The following is a 21,883-nucleotide window of genomic DNA, read 5'->3' on the forward strand; positions in this document are numbered from 1 at the left end:
AACCGCTTTAGTATGTGCAGGGACAGACCTAGAAGGAGGTGGATAGTGACTTTGGTCCTAAAATTTTAACAAACTATACTTATATATATACTTAAAAAATATTATATAATTTAATAATTTTATATGTATTATTTTTTATGATGTAATGAATTTATGTTTTAATTATTTAATTTACTAATATTTTTCATTTAATCAATTCAATATCATACTCTCAAGTCTTATATTAATATAATTAATATTTATATTATTATATAGGATATTAATAATGACTTATGTAGTTATATTTTTGCTAATTATATTGTGTACTTTAAATATTCTTTTCTTGTAAAAAAATACTTATTTATAAAAATATCTTATATGTTGTATTCTATAAAAGTATTGTGTCTTTCAAATAATTAATAATTTATTTTTAAAATTTTCAAAAATTTTGAAAGAATTCATTTAAATTAATAAAATATGTGATAATTTTTTAATAAACACGCTATAAATTATTGGTATTCTATAACTTTATAATATACTATTGATATTGTTATGTTTCTTTTGTGTAGCATCACATAAAAATAAAATTGTAAAAAAATTTATAATGCCCTGACTCAATAATTGAGAGCCAAACCCAATAACACACAAAGGCCCACCACAAAAAGGTGGACTTCACTATAAACTCGACCTTTTTAAGGAGGTCGGACAACGATATAGAGGACCAGCCCTACTTGTCTTAACAAGTAACAGCCTTCTTAAATCTCTCATACTATCTCTACCTCATCTAGAGAAAAGATTTCAACAAACTCCCAAGATAAAGGGAATGCTTATCCATCAGAAAAGATGGAACTACTCCTACAAAGGTGGTTATCAATTCTACTATAAATACACCGACTCTCTCAGGTATAACTCATGCTCTAATATACTAAAAACCTACTTAAAGCCCTTGCTAACTTAAGTATTGGAGTCTCTTCCAGGTACCACCCCCACCTCCTCACGAGGAATTCGGGCAGGCAGCACCTCGGTACCAAAGAAGTCAGACGCTACCATACTAAGGGATCTGAACCTCACGTTCAGACCCAAATCAACGTTTCAAGTAACCCTCGAAATATTGGCACCGTTGCTGGGAAACTTGGCATCCTCTGTTTGACAAATGGCGGACCACGAGCGTAAAGATGGCTATACAGCATCTGAGTCTGAGCCCAGAAGATCAGCCAGAAGACCAAGCCCTCTTACTTCTACCTCCACCACCACACCATGGCCCCCACGGGGAAGGGACCTCAGAAAATCCTCAAACAAGGAGGATCCAGTCTGAGGTCCACCATCCCGAGGCTGAGGACCAGCCTCCATACGATCGAGATCTTGGATCTCATTCATGGCCAAAAGGGACCGACTACAACATCTCGAACACGAGGCTGAACGACAATGGAAAGCAGAATGGGAGTTGCGAAAAGAAGTAAGGCAACGAAATGAGTTAGAAGACAAGCTACGAAAACTGGAAGCTGATATACAAAGCAGGAATAATCGGGCGGAGCGTGATGAAAGTCCCTTAGGGGGGCAAGATCTGTTTACAGAAGAGATCATGAAGGCTAAAGTTCCTAGGAACTTCAAATTGTCTAACATGAATCTTTATGACGGATCGTCTGACCCAATCCACCATCTCAGTAACTTTAGAAACAGAATGTACTTGGTCGATGCCTCTGACGCCACTCGTTGCAAAGCCTTCCCGACTACTTTAACCAAGGCTACAATGAAATGATTTGATAGTCTGCCCCCAGGTCAGTCACTAGCTTTGACGACTTGAAAATAAATTTTTTTTACCAGATTCTCCATCCAAAAAGACAAAATAAAGCACGCTCCGAGCCTGCTGGGAGTAAAGCAAGAGGTCGGAGAAACCCTTCGTGACTATACGAAAAGGTTCAACAAAGTTTGCTTGAAAATTCAGAGTCTACCAACCGAAGCTATAATTATGGGTGAGGTCAATGGCCTTAGAGAAGGGTCATTTTCTCAGTCAATATCTAAGAGATACCCAACTTTTATGAACGAAATCCAACAAAGGATAGAAAAATACATCAACATGAAGGAAAATTTTCAACTCAAGGAACCTCCTTTGCGATCTAACCTACCCTATCTATCTTAGGATAAAGAGAGGGAACCTAAGAAGAAAGATGAGAAAAACATAGAGAAACCTCAAAAATATCACAATTATACTCCTCTTAGGGTTTCCTTAGTGGATGTCTACAAAGAGATATGCCATACAGAGAAGCTTCCACCTCCTCGTCCGATTAAGCACAAGAAAGCTGGAAGTCGGGTTGAATACTGCGAGTACCATAAGCTCTATGGTCACTACACGAATGAATGCTACAACTTAGAAAATGTCATAGAAAAGTTGACCAGAGAAGATCGACTTGATAGATACCTGGTAGACAGGTCAGATGACCCGAGGAAGAGAAGAAGGGATGAAGAAGAACGACGACCAGAACGCCCTCCTCACACCCCTGAGTGACATATACACATGATTAATGGTGGGTTCGCAGGAGGAGGAATATCAAAATCCTCGCAAAAAAGGCACCTCAAGGAAGTATACCAAGTCAGAGAGGACAATCAATCATCCGACTTACCCACTATTTCCTTCACTAAAGAAGATGATCAATGAATATTACCAGGACATGATGACCCAATGGTTATAACTATAATCCTAGCAAATGCTAACCTCCACCGAACCTTGGTAGATCAAGGTAGCTCGGTGGATATCCTGTTCAAGCCTACCTTTGACAAGCTCGGGTTAGAGGAAAAGGATCTAAGGGCGTACCTAGATAGCCTTTTCAGACTAGGAGACACCCCAATCTGACCTTTAGGTTACATCTCATTGTACACCACCTTCGGAAAAGGTGTCAGGTCAAGGACACTAAGTGTCGATTATATTGTAGTCAATGTAAGCTCAGCCTATAATGCCCTAATAGGTCGGACGACTTTGAATCGACTTGCAACTGTCGTCTCCACCCCACATCTTTGCGTGAAATTTCCCACAGCTGAAGGGATCGCCACCATCAAGGGAGATCAAAAGTTAGCAAGAAAATGCTATAACGAGAGCCTTAGCTTGAAAGGAAACTCGAAAGGCAAAGAAGTCAATACAATCGAGTTAGGTGGAGTCCGAGTTTGAGAAGAACTACGACCTCAACCTGAAGGCAAAATAGAAGAAGTACAAACCGGGAATCACCCTGACAAGATAACGAGTATAGGGACAAACCTAGAAGGGAGCCTTAAGCAACAACTCGTACAACTGTTAAGGGACAACTCCGACCTCTTTGTTTGGAAAGCTTCCGATATGCCTAGCATCGATCTGGACCTAATGTCCTATAAGCTTGCAGTATATCCAAGTTCCTGACCTGTTCAACAAAAACGTAGGAAGCTCGGACCAGAACGGACATAGGTCATCGAAGAACAAGTACAAGCCTTATTGGAGGCAGGGTTTATAAGAGAGGTAAAATATCCACTATGGTTAGCTAACATGGTGTTGGTGAAAAAACAAAATGAAAAGTGAAGAATGTGTGTTGATTATACCAACCTCAATAAAGCCTGCCCTAAGGACTATTATCCACTCCCCAGCATAGATGCTTTGGTTGACTCAGCATCAGGCTACAGATACTTGTCTTTTATGGATGCCTATTCAGGGTATAATCAAATCCCTATGTATAAATCGGATCAAGAGAAGACCTCGTTCATAACTCTGAAAGCTAACTATTACTACATAGTAATGCCTTTTGGATTAAAGAACGCAGGAGCTACATATCAGCGATTGATGAACAAGACGTTTTTCACTCACATAGGAAAACTCATGGAGATATATGTCGACGACATGCTTGTCAAGACCCAAGAGAATGCAACACTACTGTCTGACCTCTCTAAGGTATTCTCGACTATAAGAAAGCATGAAATGAGGTTAAATCTCTCAAAGTGCATTTTTGTAGTAGAAGTTGGGAAATTCTTAGGGTTTATGTTGACACAAAGAGGAATAGAAGCAAACCCCGAAAAATGCCAAGCTATACTTAATATGAAGAGCCCGACTTGTGTTAAAGAGGTTCAACAACTAAATGGAAGGTTGGCTGCTCTATCTAGATATTTAGCCATGTCAGCTCTGAAATCACTTCCCCGTTACTCAATTCTAAGGAAAGGGAAGCAATTTGAACGGACCCTAGAATGCAAACAGGCCTTCCAATACTTCAGGGCATTCTTGGGGCAACCACCCATACTTATCCGACCTAAAAAAGGAGAAGAACTCGTACTATACCTATCAGTTGGAAGTCGGGCTATAGCCTCGGCCCTGGTCCAAGAAGATGAAAAAGGGAAGTAACTTATCTACTTCATCAGCAAAGCCTTACAAGGGGCAGAGTTGAATTATCAAAAGATAGAGAAGTTTGCTTGTGCCTTTTTCATCACATCTTGAAGGCTCCGACCTTACTTCCAGGCTCACACCATCAAAGTCCGAACTAATCAACCAATAAAACACATCCTACAAAAGACAGACTTAGCAGGGCAGATGCTACAATGCGCGGTAGAGTTGTCCAAATTCGACATAAAGTACGAATCTCGAACGGCCATTAAGTCTCAGTATCTTACTGACTTCATCGCCGAATACACCGAAAGTCCAGGAAACCTAGCTACATGGAATTTGTATGTAGACAGATCATCAAATAAGGCTGGAAGTGGAGCTAATGTTATCCTAAAAAGTGATCAAGGAACTCGGATAGAGCTATCTTTAAGGTTCAAGTTCTCTGCTTCCAATAATCAGGAAGAATATGAGGCCCTATTTGTTGGCTTAAGCTGACTAAAGAAGTGGAGGCAGAAAAGGTGGTGGTGTTTAGTGATTCACAAGTAATAACTTCGCAAATTAGTGGCACCTACCAAGCTAAAGACCCCACTATGAAGAAGTACTTAGATGAGACACGAGAACAATTGACACACTTTTCAGAAAGTGAGGTCTGACATATAACTCGGGAGTCCAATGCCCGAGCTGATGCTCTATCAAAGTTAGCCAGCACCAAAGCAGGAGGCAATAAAAGATGTCTCATTCAAGATACTTCGCAAATGCCATCCATATCAAAAGAAGAGGAAGTACTGACTATGCACAATCAGCATTTAGGGTGGATGACCCCCATAGTCAACTATCTCAAATTTGACATACTCCCCAAAGATGAAAAGGAGGCCAAAAAGGCTCGTAAAAGAGGCACAAAACTATACACTGGTCCACAATATCCTATACAAAAGAGGAATCTCAACACCCCTCTTAAAATGCATCCCAACCTCCAGCACAAAAGAAGTCTTGGAAGACGTACATAGTAGCATATGTGGAAACCACCTAGGAGCTCGATCACTAGCCAAAAAAGTGATCCGAGCTGGCTTTTTCTGGCCAACCTTGCCGAAGGAGGCAGCCAAGTCCGTTAAGGTATGTCCGCGTTGCCAGAAACATGTTAACTTCCATGTAGCACCTTTTGAAGATCTTATCAATGTAACCTCACCATGGCCATTCGCGAAATGGGGCATTAACCTACTTGGACCCTTTCCACAAGCACCAGGCCAAGTCAAATACCTCATATTAGGGATTTGACTATTTCACTAAATGGATAGAAACAGAACCCTTAGCAACTATTACTGCTCAAAGAAGTCGGAAATTTCTGTATAAGAACATTGTCACAACTCACAAGGTTTGAAATTCCACACACCATCACCACAGACAATGGAACTCAATTTATCGACTCAACATTTAGAAACTTGGTGTCCGGCCTGAAAATAAAACACCAGTTCACATACGTGGAGCACCCCTAGGCCAATGGACAAGTTGAAGCTGCCAACAAAGTCATATTGACTGGGATAAAATGCCGATTGCAAAATGTGAAAGGAGCTTGGGTGGACGAGCTTCCTCAAGTCTTATGGGCATATCGAACCATTCCATATTCCACAATGAGAGAATCACCCTTCTAACTTGCATACTGAGTAGAAGTAGTAATCCCTATAGAAGTAGCTAAAGAATCACCTAGAGTCTTTTTTACAACGAAAGAGCTAATGCCTAGGCTAAAAAAGAAGAGCTCGACCTCCTCTATGAAGTCCGAGAAAAAGCTCGGATTAAGGAGGAAGCTCTGAAGCAAAGGATGGCTCTATGATACAATAGAAAGGTGATCAAGAGAAATTTCACCACCAATGACCTCATCCTGATTCGAAACGACATCGGAATACAAAAGTCAGGTGAAGAAAAGCTAGCTGCAAACTGGAAATGACCTTACAAGATAGTAGAGATCTTAGGCAAAGGTTCCTATAAGGTGTCCAACCTCCAAGAGCTGGAGTTCCCGAGGTCTTGGCATACTTGTAACCTAAAAGGATACTATAGGTAAAAGCTAAGCCTTGTACCTAAGTGCATTTTTCTAATAAAAAGGGCTTTTTAATGAGGCACCAGTGCAAGGGCTAGGGGCACCCAAACCTTTAGAAAATAGCTTTGTAAAGAAATTTCTTAAACATTAATAAAAAATTCCTAGTCTATTTCTTTTTAAAGTTTCCCTATTTCAAACGCATTAACTTAAGCTCGACAAATCGCAAAAATCATTGCTCGACCTAAAATTTTGGCAAGATAAAGCGACGATGTACAAGTTAATGTAAGAAGTTATACAAACAACTCGTACAAAGCGATCTCAAAACAGGTCGGAATAAAAACAGAGTTGTAAAAATAACTTAATAGAGACCGATTATTCGAAGTCGAGACTACATAAGGAAATTAATAAAATATCAAAGATTCAATAGTAAAAACAAATTATACCTGACCCCAAGTATTCAATAAAAAATCTACCACACTTCTCTTTTGGTCATCTAACTCGGATAAGTCAACTTTACAAATTATAAGGCTGTCTTGCCAGTACAGAGGAAAATGGGGTTCTTGGTTTTCAGGAAGAAAGAAAGGTTAGGAATCATCAGCAGCTCGGATCTTGAAAAAGTGATTTTTAAAATCATGAAACGAATCGCCAAAGATAGAAAAAACCTTCCAACCTTGTACAGCTCGAAAGGATATCCATCCCAGCTTCTTTGAGAAACTATAAGGTTTCATTGCAACAAAAGATAAAGGAAAACGTTTAGAGAGGGTTGAACATTTAAATCCCGACATAGGAGCTCGCACATCTTCATGAAGGCCTAGGAATTCGGATGTAGTTGGGTAAGGGCAAGGTTACAAGACCTAAGAACTTCCATTTCAAATGGAGTAAAAGGAAGTCGGACGCCTAACCTAGTAAAGAAGCAGTTATAGGCGTAAAAGAAAGGCCACTCTGAATCCACTAAAGGGGGAAACACACTCTCTCCTCTGGGCCAGGTGGTTCTAATACATAGTTTTTCTCCACTTTTCTATTCTCACAGATATTATGGTACCTACGAAATTCATCATTGTACTCCCTATCAGTCACAGAAACACAGCAAAGAACAATACTATCTACCCAAACTAGAAGACTAGGAGGGACTTTGGTCGATATGTTCGTGATAACACGACGAGACATACAAGCTACACCTACAAATGCAAAATTAAGAAGTCCATTACCAAAGAAGTCAGATGTTGCCTCAAAGAGGTCGGGTGAATCAATAGAAAACAAGAAAGCTACTATTTTCAAATTCTTTTCTACATAGAAAACAAATGGTGCCACTTCCCACTCAACATTACATCAAAGCGACACCATTAGGGGCAATACAGACACATAGTCAACAGTCAACTAAGGAAAATTATTACAGTCGTGCAAAAAACACAAACACATTAAAATTTTCATACATCTCTAAAGCTTCCTCAAAACGCCAAGCCCGCAAGAGAGTCAAAAGCAAATTTTTTTTCCAAGAAAGGAGAGACAACAAACAAAGCGGAGATAAAAAACTTAACGCAAACAGCAAGTAATCCTAGGCAAACAATAAGTAAGGATTCTAAAAAAAGGAGAAAGGAGACCAACCTTGAAGAAGACTACGAGAAGGAAGAACGCTAATGCAATAGCACAAATACAAACGATCCTTACGACGAAGGCAGCAAAACTCTTCAAAAACCATGAAAAGAAATCTTGAAGGAAACAGGAGCAATCTAAAGAACGCAAGGAAGTTTCTGTAAGAAAAAAACTAAGGCAATTCCTCGAAGAAACAATGGAAAAAGGGAAAGAAGAGCTGAAAGGACTTTTTATAAAGAAACAACGAACCAAAAAACGGTTCCGTTCTCCTCTTTAAATGAGTGCGAATCCCCAGGAACAACTGCTGCGCACTGTTCACCCATCATTAAAGTACCTCCAACGTTCAAAATTTCAAACACGTCAGGCAACCCGATGAGCTCGAACCCGACGTCCAGAACAGAAGCCGCGAATACTTGAGTCTGACCTATAAAAGGAACGTACTCAAGCAGGGGCACTGTTCATACCCTGACACAATAATTTAGAGCCAGGCGCAATAACACACAAAGGCCCACCACAAAAGGTGAATTTCACTATAAACCCGACCTCTTTAAGGAGGTCAGACAACGACATAAAGGACCAGCCCTACTTAGCTTAACAAGTAACTGCCTCCTTAAATCTCTCATTCTATCGCTACCTCATCTGAAAGGAAGATCCCAACAAACTCCCAAGTTAAAGGGAACGCTTATCCATCAGAAAAGATGGAACTACTCCTACAAAGGTGGTTATTAATTCTACTATAAATACATTGGCACTCTCAGGTATAACTCAAACTCTAATATACTAAAAGCCTGCTTAAAGCCCTTGCTACTTAAGTATCAGAGTCTCTTGCAAGTACTACCGCTCACCTCCTCACGAGAAACTCGGACAGGCGACACTTCGACACCAAAGAGGTCGGAAGCTGCCATACTAACGGATTTAGACCTCATATTCAGGATCAAATCAACGTTTCAGATAACTATCGGAACAATATATATATTGATAAATCTTTTGAAATATCAATTCAAATAATTATATGTTAATTATTTTTATGGTATGAAAAAATAATAAAAAATAATAAAAAAATTTATTTAAAACTCAACTCATCTATTAAAATTTTTTTATCCGTCCTGTATATTATTTTTGGCCATTATTATAAGCTGGTAGCCAAATATTTTTCTTTTAATATCTACACGTAAATAATGATTCAACAACGTTTAGTTTTAAATTGGTCATAATTAAATTTTACTCATCGTGTCAAATTGTCAAGCAAAAGAAAAAGATAATTAAATATATTCATTTATGAATATAACAAAAAAAAAGGGCACAATTGTCATATGAGTCAATTACGTATTACTACGTAAATAAAGATAATCGCATAATTATATAGTCACCAAAAAAAAAAAAATCACACAATTACATCGCGTGATGACATAAATGGTCATAAAAAAATATAATTAAAAGTTATATAAAATAGTTTATATTTTCGGTATATTAAAATTAAATTATTCTTTATATGCCAAATTAGGGTTAATTTTCAGATTGAATTGTAATAAGTAATTTAACCCACATGTATAGTTGTATACACCTTTGTTTTAATTAACTGTTAGCTTTTAAGTGTTAATTACGTACATGTATTTTATTATTTGACGTAATATAATATCTTGCTCGAATTAACAAAATATTTGCGCAATATAACTTTTCTTTCTAAAACTTTACGCAATCACATGACTAGAATTTAAATTTTAAAGACAGCCTTTGATAATATAGTAGTCCTTGAGTGAGTCATGTATGTGTCCGTTGATTCTTAATTAAAGTATGAATAAGCATAAATAAAAACATACTTATTACATTTTAGGTTTAATTATGCTGGTAATTTTTATAGTTTTATAAAATTTTTAGTTAGATTTATATATTTTTTAATTAAATTTTTATATTAATTTTTTAATTAAATCTTTATACAATTAAATTAATTACTGTTAAAAAGAATCTAATTAAAAAAATTAGTACAAAAAGTTAAATAAAAACAAATATAAAAATTTAATTAAAAATAAAATTTGATACAAAAATTTTAATTAAAAAATTAAAATATAATTAAAAATTTTAAAAAATTATATAAATAAACAGAATAATTATTTTTTTTAAATATAAAAAAGTAGAACATTTTAACTTATTATTATTATTATCATAAATTATAGAAATAAAAAATTTAAAAGATGTAAGATCTAACGGAAGTACGAAACTTGACAAGACCGACGTACACGTGTACAATACTTCGAATCCAAGTCTCCATTGGATTCAATTAGCGCCAAAATCCATTCATCTTCATCACTCCCATAAAAACCGTGCGTAAACCTTTTTCCACTAATCCAACGATCAACCTACGTTTCCAGTTACTCAGTAAAATCTCAGCCGTCAAATCAATCCTTTCCTTTTCAGCTTATTCAATTCAATTTTCAAAATCTGAGAGAGAAAGAGAGAGAAAGCGAAAGAGCACCGCAGAGCCTTCCTTCGATCACGTTTTCCAGCCAACTCTTCCGGCGACATTGCATCGATGCATGCTTCGTTTTCTTCCACCAGAGCTCCAAAGCCATTCTCTCTCTAGCCGTTGGTTCCTTGCTTCCGCGAATCGCTAACTGTAACGCTTGAGAATTTATGGCTTCAGTCGCTAACGCTGGTGCGGAAGCAACAACTTTCTTCAGTTACTCTCAGCTTCGGTGAAGATTTCTCGGTACGTTTCGTGAGCTCAGTTCGAAACATTGAGTAGTTAAGAGCCACATTGCTGTTCTTAAAAAAAAAAGAGGCGAAGACGTTGTTTCTGCGAGATCGGTTTAAAGGTGAATGGAGCAGAGCGAAACGGCTTTGGATCTAGCTCCGAGGAAATTGGTGAGGCAGTTGGATTTCACAGCACACCTGAAACTGCCGCCGACTCCGCCGCCGCAGTCGCTGGCACAGGCGATTCCGCGAACGCCATCACGATCACCGTTGCAATTGCAATTGACTCTGCATCCGCTAGGGCAACAGCAACAACAGCAGCAACAACCGCAGCCGTGGTTGTTTTCGCAGGGACAGCAGCTGAGAGCGCCGCCGCAGTCGCCAGCAGTGCGGCAGCAAAAGCTTTCGCCGGTTCCTCGAATTCCGTACACTGTGCAGAAGCTTCCGGTAAAGGCGTTCAAAGTGTCGTAAGTATTCTATAAGTTCACAACAGCTGAAAAAAAAAAGAAAGAAAGTAAAGAAAGAAAAAGGTAGGGTTTTGATTTGCAATTTTGGATTGCATGTGCTTCACTTATTTGTCAGGAAAGACGGCGTGGTAATAAAATCAATGTAGCAATGTGTGTTTAAGAGTTTTGAATCTGGATATTATATTCTGAGTTTCAGTTAAGGTGATGAACAGAAGGTGCAAAGAGGTGCAGAAAAGAAATGAATGCTATTCATTTCGAGAGTACTGATTCTTGGAGAGAACTAGTAGGGTGGAGAATAGCTGCATAAATATTCGTATGGTAGAGTAGAACACTTTTTTTTTGTGTTGAAAAGAGAAAAAAAAAATTTAATGTAGCAAATCAATTCGGACTACTTATAGCCTATGATAATGATTCTTCCTATTATCACTACACTGTCTACACATATTTGTTTCTAGCTTGATTTCTTCCATGCTGAAAAAGAAAAAATGGAACTTCGTTGAGGGTTCTTGTTGCTCTGATTTCGAAGATGGTTATATTCATCTTGATCGTGCAGTTAAACAGAGTATTCATGACAGGAAAAGAAAATGACTTAATTTTTCTGCTAATGAAGAGCATTGCTAACATTACATCTGTCCATATAACGGATCCTATCAAATAGACTGGTTTATCTCTTACGCTCATAAAAATTTGTGTAAGCACGCCTATTTAAATGACCTTTTTCGCTACACTTGAACATGTGCTTCACAGGAAGCAGGAGTCTCCCAGTCCCAGGTCACAACCTTGGCATAATGTTGAATTGAAAGACAGCACTCCAAAGAAATCAAAACAATGTAACTGCAAAAATTCTCGATGCCTCAAATTGTAAGTACTTAAACTTCTCCGAATGAGAACTGAAAATTTTTATTAAGAATGCTATTGCTTTATGACAAGATATCTTGCATTGCATGCATTTTCCCACACTTAAATTTATTTAACTTGCAAAAATTAATTTCACAAATGCTAGGTACTGTGAATGCTTTGCGTCTGGGATGTATTGTGATGGTTGCAATTGTACAAATTGTCAAAACAATGTGGATAATGAGGCAGCCAGACAGGAGGCTGTTGGACTAACATTAGAGCGCAATCCAAATGCTTTCAGACCAAAAATTGCTAGCAGTCCACAAGAAACTCGAGATTCCAAGGTTAGTAAGTAAATTCCTTGTAGAACAAAATTAATGGTTTCTGGCATGGGCCTTCTGAGCCAACTTAATGTGATTTGGATTTGGACTACTCTGGTTGTAGCTTTATGTTCTAGCTGACTTGGCTTGTGCTGCATTATAAATGCCTTGACTCTTGAACAAATTCAGGAAGATGTATCTGAAATTCAATTAGTTGGAAAGCACAATAAAGGATGTCACTGTAAAAAATCAGGTTGCCTTAAGAAGTATTGTGAGTGCTTCCAAGCCAATATCCTCTGCTCTGAAAATTGCAAATGCATGGACTGCAAGAATTTTGAAGGAAGTAATGAAAGAAGAGCAAGTTTTCATGAAGAGTGTAATATGTTTCACATCAAACAGGAAGCAAATGCTGCCATCAGTGGAGCAGTTGGTTCCTCTGGCTACGGGACTGGAATTGCCATAACACCCAAGAAAAGAAAAATTCAGGAAATATTTTCTAGCAAATCGTCGATAGATAAAACTGTTTGCCAAACATCTCAATATCAACAGGTGTTTGCTTATTTGCATTTTTTATAGGATTTACTTGGATTCTAGGTTTTTCTGCTTGGTTTTCTTTTTTGACAGGCCTCTCTTAGTTTCTTAATTTCTTTATTATTTTTGTATTAACTATCATTTTTCTCCTCCCTCTAACATCCAAAATTCATATAATAGTCTGTATTTTATTTTGAATTTTAATCAGGAAACTGATCCTATAGTTACACCATCGACATCTCAGTCAACTGCCTTTTATGTTGACACTGCCAACACTAGAAATTCAGGTTATTCAAGATCTACATACAGGTATGTGCATATTAAATCATTATTTGAGGAATTCATCTTCTGTTTATAATATAAATATAAAATAAAATTTAATTAACAATGGTTCATGCTGAAGGTCACCATTGGCGGATGTCCTCCAGCCACAAAATGTGAAGAATCTCTGTTCACTTTTTGTTGTTCTCTCAGGAGTAGCTGCCAAAACGAATGCAGGTTTTGACTTGTATATTGATGCATACTATATTTATATTGTTCATAATGAATTCAATTTATTTATATATTGGTGGTTGATTATGATTACTATTGTTTTTGTTTACAAACTTTCTAAAGTTCATGCTGCTGAGACATTTATATATACAAGCATAAATTTTATTTTCTTTTCCCCTATTTTGTACCCCTTTGTATTTTTTGTAGGGGCTTTTTTTATTATTTAAAATATGTTTGTTATTTGTTATTCATGGATAAATTAGGGGAGAGTGGCTTTATATATCTGATCTTTTTGAGGAGTATTGGATATTAAGGATTTGGGAAAGTATGATGATATGTGGAAATGAGTAACCTGATTTGCAACTGAAGCAAAGAGTACTAGGGTTTATGATAAAAATGAACTTGTTTTGGAATAAAAATTTATTACAGATTTTTTGCTTTTGGAAATTTCTGAATTTTTTGTTTGATGGAAATTATTGACCATTGGTCGTACATTTATGATTTTCTTTGCACAAAGTTGAATGATTTATATATATAAAACTAGAACGGTGTAGTTTAATGACAGGGTAGACCAGGAGAGGGTTCTGGTGAACTTCTACAGAACTACCATATGCTTTTACATGTTCTTACATTTTCTCCCTTTTTGCTTTTATAATTGCTAATGTGGGCAGTATTTTTTAAGTCTACTAAAATATGGCTGATTACTTTTTATTTTATTTTTTCCAAATGTTTTTCCCCTGAATATAGTTCTAGAGTAAGCTATCAACATCATGTGTAGTTGCAGCATCCATGTAAATATAGGCGTGAGGGTTACTGATATGTTCGTTATTTGTTACCTTGCAGTTGATGTGTCTGTCTGTATTTAATCTTAAATTTGTTCTGAGTTTTACACTTGCTATAGTTTTAGTTACATTTTATTTTAACACATTTAGAATCATAACTGTCTTTTAACTTTCCAGAAATGAGAGCCAAAGTAGGCCTGAACGTTGATGCTGGGAAATTTAAATCTTCTATTCCTTCATCAACTCAGTTGCTGCAAGACAGGGAAGATGTCCGCAAGTTTGTATGTGATGATCATAAAGATGAAGTAGATAGAGTTGATATTGACTGTTATAATAGGCCACTTTCACCAGAAACCCTATCACTGATGTGTGATGAACAAGATGAGGTGTTTTTCAATAATGGTTCTGCAAATAGAGTGGCATGCAACAATTTTCAAAGTATTGTTCAAAAGTCATCTACTTCTGATCGATGCCCTGATGTGTATGAGGAGCAAGAAAGGGTTGTACTCACAAAGTTCTGGGATGTTCTACGTGGACTCATTACTGTTGGAAGCATAAAAGGTTTGGCTTATTATTATGATGTTGAACTCTTCACTCTTACAACCTTTTTGTGCAGAATGCAATTTGTTTTTGGTATTTTATTTCTTCTATTTCCTCTGAAGTGATATAAAGTTGATGATGATATATGCCGGTTTCATGAGGAAGGATGAATGATTGTTGTTATCTACATGATGACAAATTCGAGTAATTTTTGAATTTTGCCATAGCTAAGAACTGTTTCTCATGGCACAACACAAACCTTTTAGAGATCTCTTTTATTTTTACTCGTTAAAATTTTATACAATTTTTGAAGTTAGGATTCTCTGTTATTTTTCTGCTCAACACCTTGGATCACTTTCTCTTTTTTTCTGTTGGTTACAAAGATCACTCGTTCTAATTATAATTAGTATCACTTATCTTTTAACTTGCTAGAAACAATGTGCTCTTCATTAGCCAAGAAAGATGGGGGAAGCGAGGAAGAACCTGCAGCCAACAGTAATGGTGCTGAAGTTGATATAGGGAGTGAAAAGAAGGAAACTCCCAGCAACTGTGTTGCAAGGTGCCCCATCTCATCATCGGCCATTGAAATATCTCAGAAAAAGCATGCAATGATCAATGGCAATGATGATCTTGATCTCTCCTTAAGGTTTGCTTGCCAATTTTATGGAAGGGAATGATAGAATGTTTCCTTATGTGAAAGACTTCTCAGCTGAGTGGTAATGGAAACAATGTTTGATTGATGTGCATAATTGGATGAAGTTGATGTTAACTGTTAAGCACACATAAAAAAAGGAAAGGAAATTTTTGCAGTTATACCGACAGTGAATTCCATGCAATGCAAGTATGCAACCGTGTAAAATTTTACAAAATCAAGTGCGCCGGGATTTATTTAATTAATTTGATCTCTCAAACTTGCACGGAAGTGTCAAATTAGTTGGAGAGTGACCAAAACTTCTTGTTTTGAGGAACCTGGTTAATAAGAAGAATGTGACTTTGGGGATCAAACTAGATGAGTTTTACTCATAAACAGTTCTAAGAAATTTTTGTTTACCGCTTAACCATCATGTTAGTCCTCATTTCCTTCTTTGTTTCTTTCTCCGTTTGCGGCCAAAGGATGAAACTGGCTGGATATTCTTAATCCGCAATATAAATTTGGTCTTCCAGCAGTTTTGGACATATTACACTAAAAAAAGTCAGGAATTGAAGTTTCTCCACAACTTACCACTTTTATAGTTCCTTGGTTAAATTATATCGAATTTCAATCATGGTTTTGCTTGAACTTTCTTTATCGAACATAATTTCATCGATTAAGAGTGCAAGTCCAACCTAATACACATCAAATTTTTCATTAGATATTTAAAGAACAAGTTAAGAATAATTTAAAACCGAATTAATAAAATAATTAATGAGCACGTATAGAACTATATTCAATTTAAAATAAAAATAAATTTGATGAAAGATATTATTACCTTAAAAAGACGGGGACAACTCTCAATTCTATTCGCTACGTGAGATACTAACAGTACGGAGCAAGTGAACGCCGGATGTATCACTAAATTGCAAGAACTCCCAAGCTTGTTTTGGAAGGAAGAATCACATTCTTTTCTCAAAACTATACTGTAAGCTGAGATTGGCACCACAGATATTTTAATGTATCTACCTATGGATATTAGACACCAAAAAGGGATATCATGTCAATTTTTTCTTTTTTTTTTAAAAATGAAAAAAAAAAGAAAAAAAAAAGAATATTAACACGTTGCACAAAAATATTTCTCTACAAAAGTACAAGCATGGCCTCAAATTTTAATTTCGTCTTCCCTTAAGGTAACAAGACAACAAAAATAATAAATAATAATAATAAAAGAGATAATGTAATGAGCAAGTCCATCGCGAGTTCTCACACCATTAATTAGCAGCTGCAACACGCAGAGACAGCACCGATGAAAGTTGGAGCTGGGAATCTTCTCCAAACATGGCACGTGAGCACTCCCATCAGCCTCACGTGCCTTCATTTCCTAACTTTTACTACTTCGGTACCTTCCGTAACAACACGCACCACGAACCCGCGCAACTTGTATATAAATATAGGCAGCAGAACACAAACTACATGCTCACTAACAAAACCCGTAGCCGTTTTAGTTATTCCTCAACAGACTCACACTCTCACTCACACCAAAATTACCAAAGGACAAGAAGAAGCCATGGAAGCTCAGAACAAGCTTCGGTCCGAGTTCCTTCAAGTCCTCCGTAGCAGAAGAACCACTCCAGGTAGTAATAACACTTCTTCAATCAATCACCATTGTTTCAGTTGACATAAATTAAGATTTCGGTGATGATTATATTGATTTAATTCTTTTCGTAATTGAAAAATTCATTTCAGTTCCGTTAACTATAGAACTTGCAAAGCCGGTGACAGATCCTTTGGATCAGAACTCTCCTCCATCGGAAGTAGAGGTTTCAAATTCGAAGTTTCATTAACATCCATAGCAATTTTTATTTTTTAATTTTCAATTCAGATTTTCCTTTTTTTTCCCTTCCTGGTTGAATTTACCTGACATCCCTACAGCTGGAGATTATGACGTCTTGTCCGAAGGCAGACATTGCTAACCTCCAAGATTTGCTCAAGGAGGAGAATCTCTACTTGACTGTAGAGGTATGATTGATTAGTCAACGGTTCTCAATCATTGATTCGATTTTTTTTCTTTATTGAGCTCAGCTGAATTATACAGTTCGAATTTGAATTTTGAGCTTGAGAGAAAAAAGAATATGCTGAAAACGAAGTTTGAATCGTTTGGTTGCGTTGCTTGTTAGGAAGGAGATCAAGGAAAGTTGCCTCTGTTGATTCTGAGCTTGAAGGAGAAAACCAAGGCGGAGAGAAGGCCTGCGGTTGTTTTTCTGCATAGTACGAATAAATACAAAGAATACCTGCGCCCTTTGCTTGAGGTTGTCGTGTTTCATCTTTGTATGCTTAATTCATTGGTGAATTATACTGTGTGTATATGTATAATCCTGTAATTGATTGTGAATCGTCAAAGTTTGTGTTCTTATTTTTTGGTTTCGTGTTTCAGGCATATGCTTCGCGAGGATATGTGGCGATTTCTGTGGATTCTCGATACCACGGCGAGCGTGCTAGCAGCGCCACCACCTATCGGGATGTATGTGTCTGCTTTATTAGTCATTAGTTTTCTAATAATTGCTAATTTTCACTGTTCATTCAGAAATTAAGCTACTGTAATTAAGATAATAATGGACCTAATTCAATTATCGAAATAAAAAAGAAATTAAGATAATAAACGTTTTAGGAGTGGTTTAGCATGCATAATGACTTAAGATGTTAGACTTGAATATTATCGCCTTGCAGTGAATAAAAGAAGGTGAAAATTGAGGATACTAATTTTTTTTATTTATATATATCCCTTTTAATAATATAATTGGAATAAATGAAGAGATATAGCAGTAAAATAGTGATAGATAGAGAATAAGTAGGCTAATTTATTAAGGAAGATAAATAACTAATATTAAGAGTAATTTTGTAAACGAAAATCACTTTAATGTCTTTTTACAATATTTGAAAATTATTTGATTAGATTGTTTCCAATATTTAAAATAATAATCATGTTTATCAGTTTATCACATTATTTAAGCTATAAGGCCTAGGAGAAGTACTTCGGCTTTAATTTTTATTGTTTGCTCATCTAGTCCAGTCTAGTCTTGTATAGAAGAGCTGAAGAGAGGCTTTTTTTTTTTCCACTGAAATATTTAGCCAAGATCCTTCACAAAGTGGAAGACAAATCATTTTGTAAAAATTTCATTGCAGGCTCTTGTTTCTGCTTGGAAAACTGGGGAGACGATGCCATTCATATATGACACGGTAACTTCCTTATTTATTATGCTGGTTTAAGGTGCAAAAAGATTCGGCCACTGGTGCATTTTAAACTTATGAATTCATGATTAATTTGGCTCAAAATTTGTGCATCGTTCCTTCATCTGTCAGGTCTGGGACTTGATTAAATTGGCAGATTATCTATCACAGAGAGAGGATGTAGACCCATCTAGGATAGGAATCACTGGAATATCACTTGGAGGTTGGTTTGAGAGAATTTGATAGGATCATGACAGATGCCATGTTTTATATCATTTGTAACTTACGTTATTCATTGATGTAGGAATGCATTCATGGTTCGCAGCATTTGCTGACCCCCGCTATGTTGTGGCTGCTCCTATTATTGGTGTTCAGGTGTAATTGAATTATTTTGGGGGTTTATCTTGCAAGATGTTCTTCTAAAGCAACAATTATTGAAAACTGTCATGCCGCCTTCGTGCAGGGTTTTCGATGGGCCATCGATAATGATATGTGGCAGGCTCGAGTTAACAGTATAAAGCCAGTGTTTGAGGGTAAGATATATAATGTCAAAAGAAATGAAACTTATATGATGTTGTTGCAATTTTGAAGTTTCTTAAATTTATTGATGCAGCGGCTCGTGAAGATTTGGGAAAAAGTGAAATTGACAAAGAAGTCGTGGAGAAGGTCAGCCAATGTTTGATGAATGGAACCATCATTAGTCTATAAAACGAGTTGCAATATGCTTTGCTGTTCTTTTAGCTTAAATAAAACAGGATTCTTGACGCTCATGACCATGACATATATTTTTCATAATGTCTAGTACTGGATACTAATCTTGTTTTTCTTATTTTCTTAATTTCTGACCAGGTATGGGATAGGATTGCCCCGGGCTTAGCTTCCCAGTTTGATTCACCCTACTCGGTTCCATCTATTGCACCACGTTCTCTGATTATTATTAATGGTAAGCTGAAGATCCTTTCACACAAGTTTTGATAATTTGGGGTTGGCAAGCTCATTCCATTTAGCCTTTTCTGAAGCATTTCCTTGTGTCTTGGATACATCAGGTGCGGAAGATCCTCGTTGTCCCATTGGAGGCTTAGTAACTCCTGAGTCAAATGCACGCCAGGTGTATGGGGAGTTAAATTCTTTAGATAATTTCAAGGTATGAACATGTATTATTTGGTTCACAATCTTTATATATATGGCCTTCCAATACTAATACTAATCTAAAAATAATTAATACAATTGGTTAGCTTCAGTTGATCCTATTTTGAAATGCAGATAATTTTAGAACCTGGAGTTGGCCACCAGATAACGAAATTACAGGTGAAAGAATCGTCTGATTGGTTTGACAGATTTTTAAAGCCAAAGCTTGTGCCCTCAACATCTAATTGTAAATTATGTGTAATGTTATAAACCTATTTGTTCTGGCTCATTGGTAGCCTTGGTATACTTTACTTTGTCATGTTGTGAAACTGAATGACAAAACGCTATGCGTATTCATCTATAGAGGGAGTACTTTACCTGTTCAATGTTATGCAATTTTACATTGCTGTACTATCTAGTTGTCATTATCAAATGTAACACAATGCATGATTTTATTTAAGCATGTTTTCTCTTTATTCCAAGGTGCCATGTTTCAGATTCTTAAGCTATATTTTCCTTTTTCTAAAAACCAATTTACGGTGAATAATGAATAATAATCTAATACAAAAAAACCATGTGATTTCTAAAGCTTTGGTATTTGTTACGATGGGTAACCGGAGATTAATGGGCTGGATTCGTTAGGTTGGTCCAATCGTCTGAGGAGGGAAGCCTTCGAATGGATTCGCACCTTTGGGGCCTCCGTCCGACTTGTGAGTGTGAGTGAAATGGGGGTGGTACCTGCAAAGACACTCCGATGCTTAAGTTAGCAAGGGTGTGAGCAGGTCTAGAGAGTATTGGGACTTAGAGATACTTGAGGGGTGTCAGTGTATTCATAGTGGTGAACCAATAACCACCGTTGGAGTAGTTCCACCTGTTAAGGTGGATAACCATCTCTTTATCTTAGGGAAGTTGAGATATGGCTCCTGGAAGTGGGTTGAGAGATTTTAGGAGCAGTTATTTTAGCATTATCTGCCTGCTAATCCTCGTTTCCGACTTCCTTAGAGCAAGTCGTGGCAAGAACCGACTTCTCAGGGGAAGGTCGGTATAATGTGAGGCTCAACCTTGTGGGTTGGGCCAGGGTATGAACAGTGCCCCTATTCGAGCCCGATTTCTTTTAAGAGTTGGGGTCGAGTATTTTAACTCGGGACAGTAGCCGACCTGATAAGGAACCGACGTGATTTTTTGGAACCGACTTGTTTTAAAAATTCTCAACAGTCGGGTCTAATCAAACGTCGCGTCCGTTAGAGATTCGTGTATTTGTACGCGGGGATCAGTTACATTGGGAACGATGCCTGTCTTTAAATGACGGCCTCCGTTTTTACCATCATGCTCCTAACGTTTTTATAAATACTTTCCCTTTCTTTCCTTGCTTCGTTTCTGAAAATTTTCACACTTCCTCTACTCTGTTCAAAAGAAGCTCTTGTTCGAAGGAATTCCTCTTTCTCTGCCCCTGCCCTTTTTCAAGCAAAGGTTAGTTTTTCTCTACTCTCTTTTTTTGAAGTGCTTTTGTTTGCATGTTTTTATTTTAGAAAGGAGGGTTGGCTTGTAGGCTCCTAGTGACTCTATTTTGTTTGATTCCAGGCCCCTTAGAGACTCTATTTTTTATCCTTCTTTTTCTTTTGTAGGTTTCGCTATCTTTTTCTAGGAAAAAATGTCTTCTATAGAAACCCTTGCTCACTGGGTGGATGTCACGGTTCTGGGGGAAGAACCTTTTGTTGATACTGACTTCATCACCAACCTTCACACTCGTCATAGGCTTTGTACTTCTGATGAGAATGAGCCGAAATATGAACTGATTGCCCCGGGTCCGGAAGACCGGGTTTGTTTTGGGAGGGCTTCTAAGGTAGCCCCTCATTTTCTCTATATGTATGAGAGCATGATTACCCGCTTAGGTGTTTTTCTTCCTTTTTTCGACTTTGAGATAGCTGTTTTATGCCACTGTCGGGTTGCTCCTACCCAACTTCACCCTAATTCTTGGGGTTTTCTGAAAATTTATCAATTTATCAGCCATGCTTTAGACTTTCCGACTTCTTTGAAGATTTTCTTTTATCTCTTTCACATGACTAAGCCCTTCAGTGGGCAAAATAACAAACAGCAGTGGGTGTCTTTCCAGGCCATACAAGGCCGGAGAGTTTTTACCCTTTTTTATGAATCCTTCCATGACTTCAAAATTTTTTTTTCAAAGTTCAAGCTATAGAGGCCTCTACGCAGTACAGGGGAAATGAGGAGAAGAAGTTTCATCCAGGAAAAAGGGGTGGTGACCCTCTACCTGGATACAAAAAAAGTTTCTTCAGGA

The 21,883-nt window shown here is 37.1% G+C and overlaps 2 protein-coding genes across 2 annotated transcripts; both read left to right on the top strand.

Moving 5' to 3' along the window:
* The first annotated feature begins 10,397 nt into the window (after window positions 1–10,397).
* On the top strand, window positions 10,398–15,490 carry LOC112716149 (protein tesmin/TSO1-like CXC 5). Its single transcript, XM_025768016.3, has 8 exons — window positions 10,398–11,095; window positions 11,843–11,956; window positions 12,099–12,276; window positions 12,442–12,801; window positions 12,992–13,092; window positions 13,187–13,281; window positions 14,235–14,618; window positions 15,030–15,490. Exons 1-8 carry the CDS (start codon window positions 10,755–10,757, stop codon window positions 15,272–15,274), a joined length of 1,818 nt encoding a protein of 605 aa, XP_025623801.1. The 5' UTR covers window positions 10,398–10,754; the 3' UTR covers window positions 15,275–15,490.
* A 917-nt stretch (window positions 15,491–16,407) lies between these two features.
* Window positions 16,408–20,063, top strand: LOC112716150 (uncharacterized). Its single transcript, XM_025768017.2, has 13 exons — window positions 16,408–16,865; window positions 16,978–17,051; window positions 17,164–17,250; window positions 17,409–17,540; window positions 17,666–17,752; window positions 18,415–18,468; window positions 18,592–18,682; window positions 18,764–18,834; window positions 18,923–18,992; window positions 19,073–19,125; window positions 19,309–19,402; window positions 19,506–19,603; window positions 19,723–20,063. The coding sequence occupies exons 1-13, from the start codon at window positions 16,538–16,540 to the stop codon at window positions 19,855–19,857; spliced, it is 1,374 nt and encodes a 457-aa protein (XP_025623802.1). The 5' UTR covers window positions 16,408–16,537; the 3' UTR covers window positions 19,858–20,063.
* The last annotated feature ends 1,820 nt before the right edge of the window (window positions 20,064–21,883 follow it).

Source organism: Arachis hypogaea, chromosome 10 (assembly GCF_003086295.3).
Source record: "Arachis hypogaea cultivar Tifrunner chromosome 10, arahy.Tifrunner.gnm2.J5K5, whole genome shotgun sequence".
Lineage (NCBI taxonomy): Eukaryota > Viridiplantae > Streptophyta > Magnoliopsida > Fabales > Fabaceae > Arachis > Arachis hypogaea.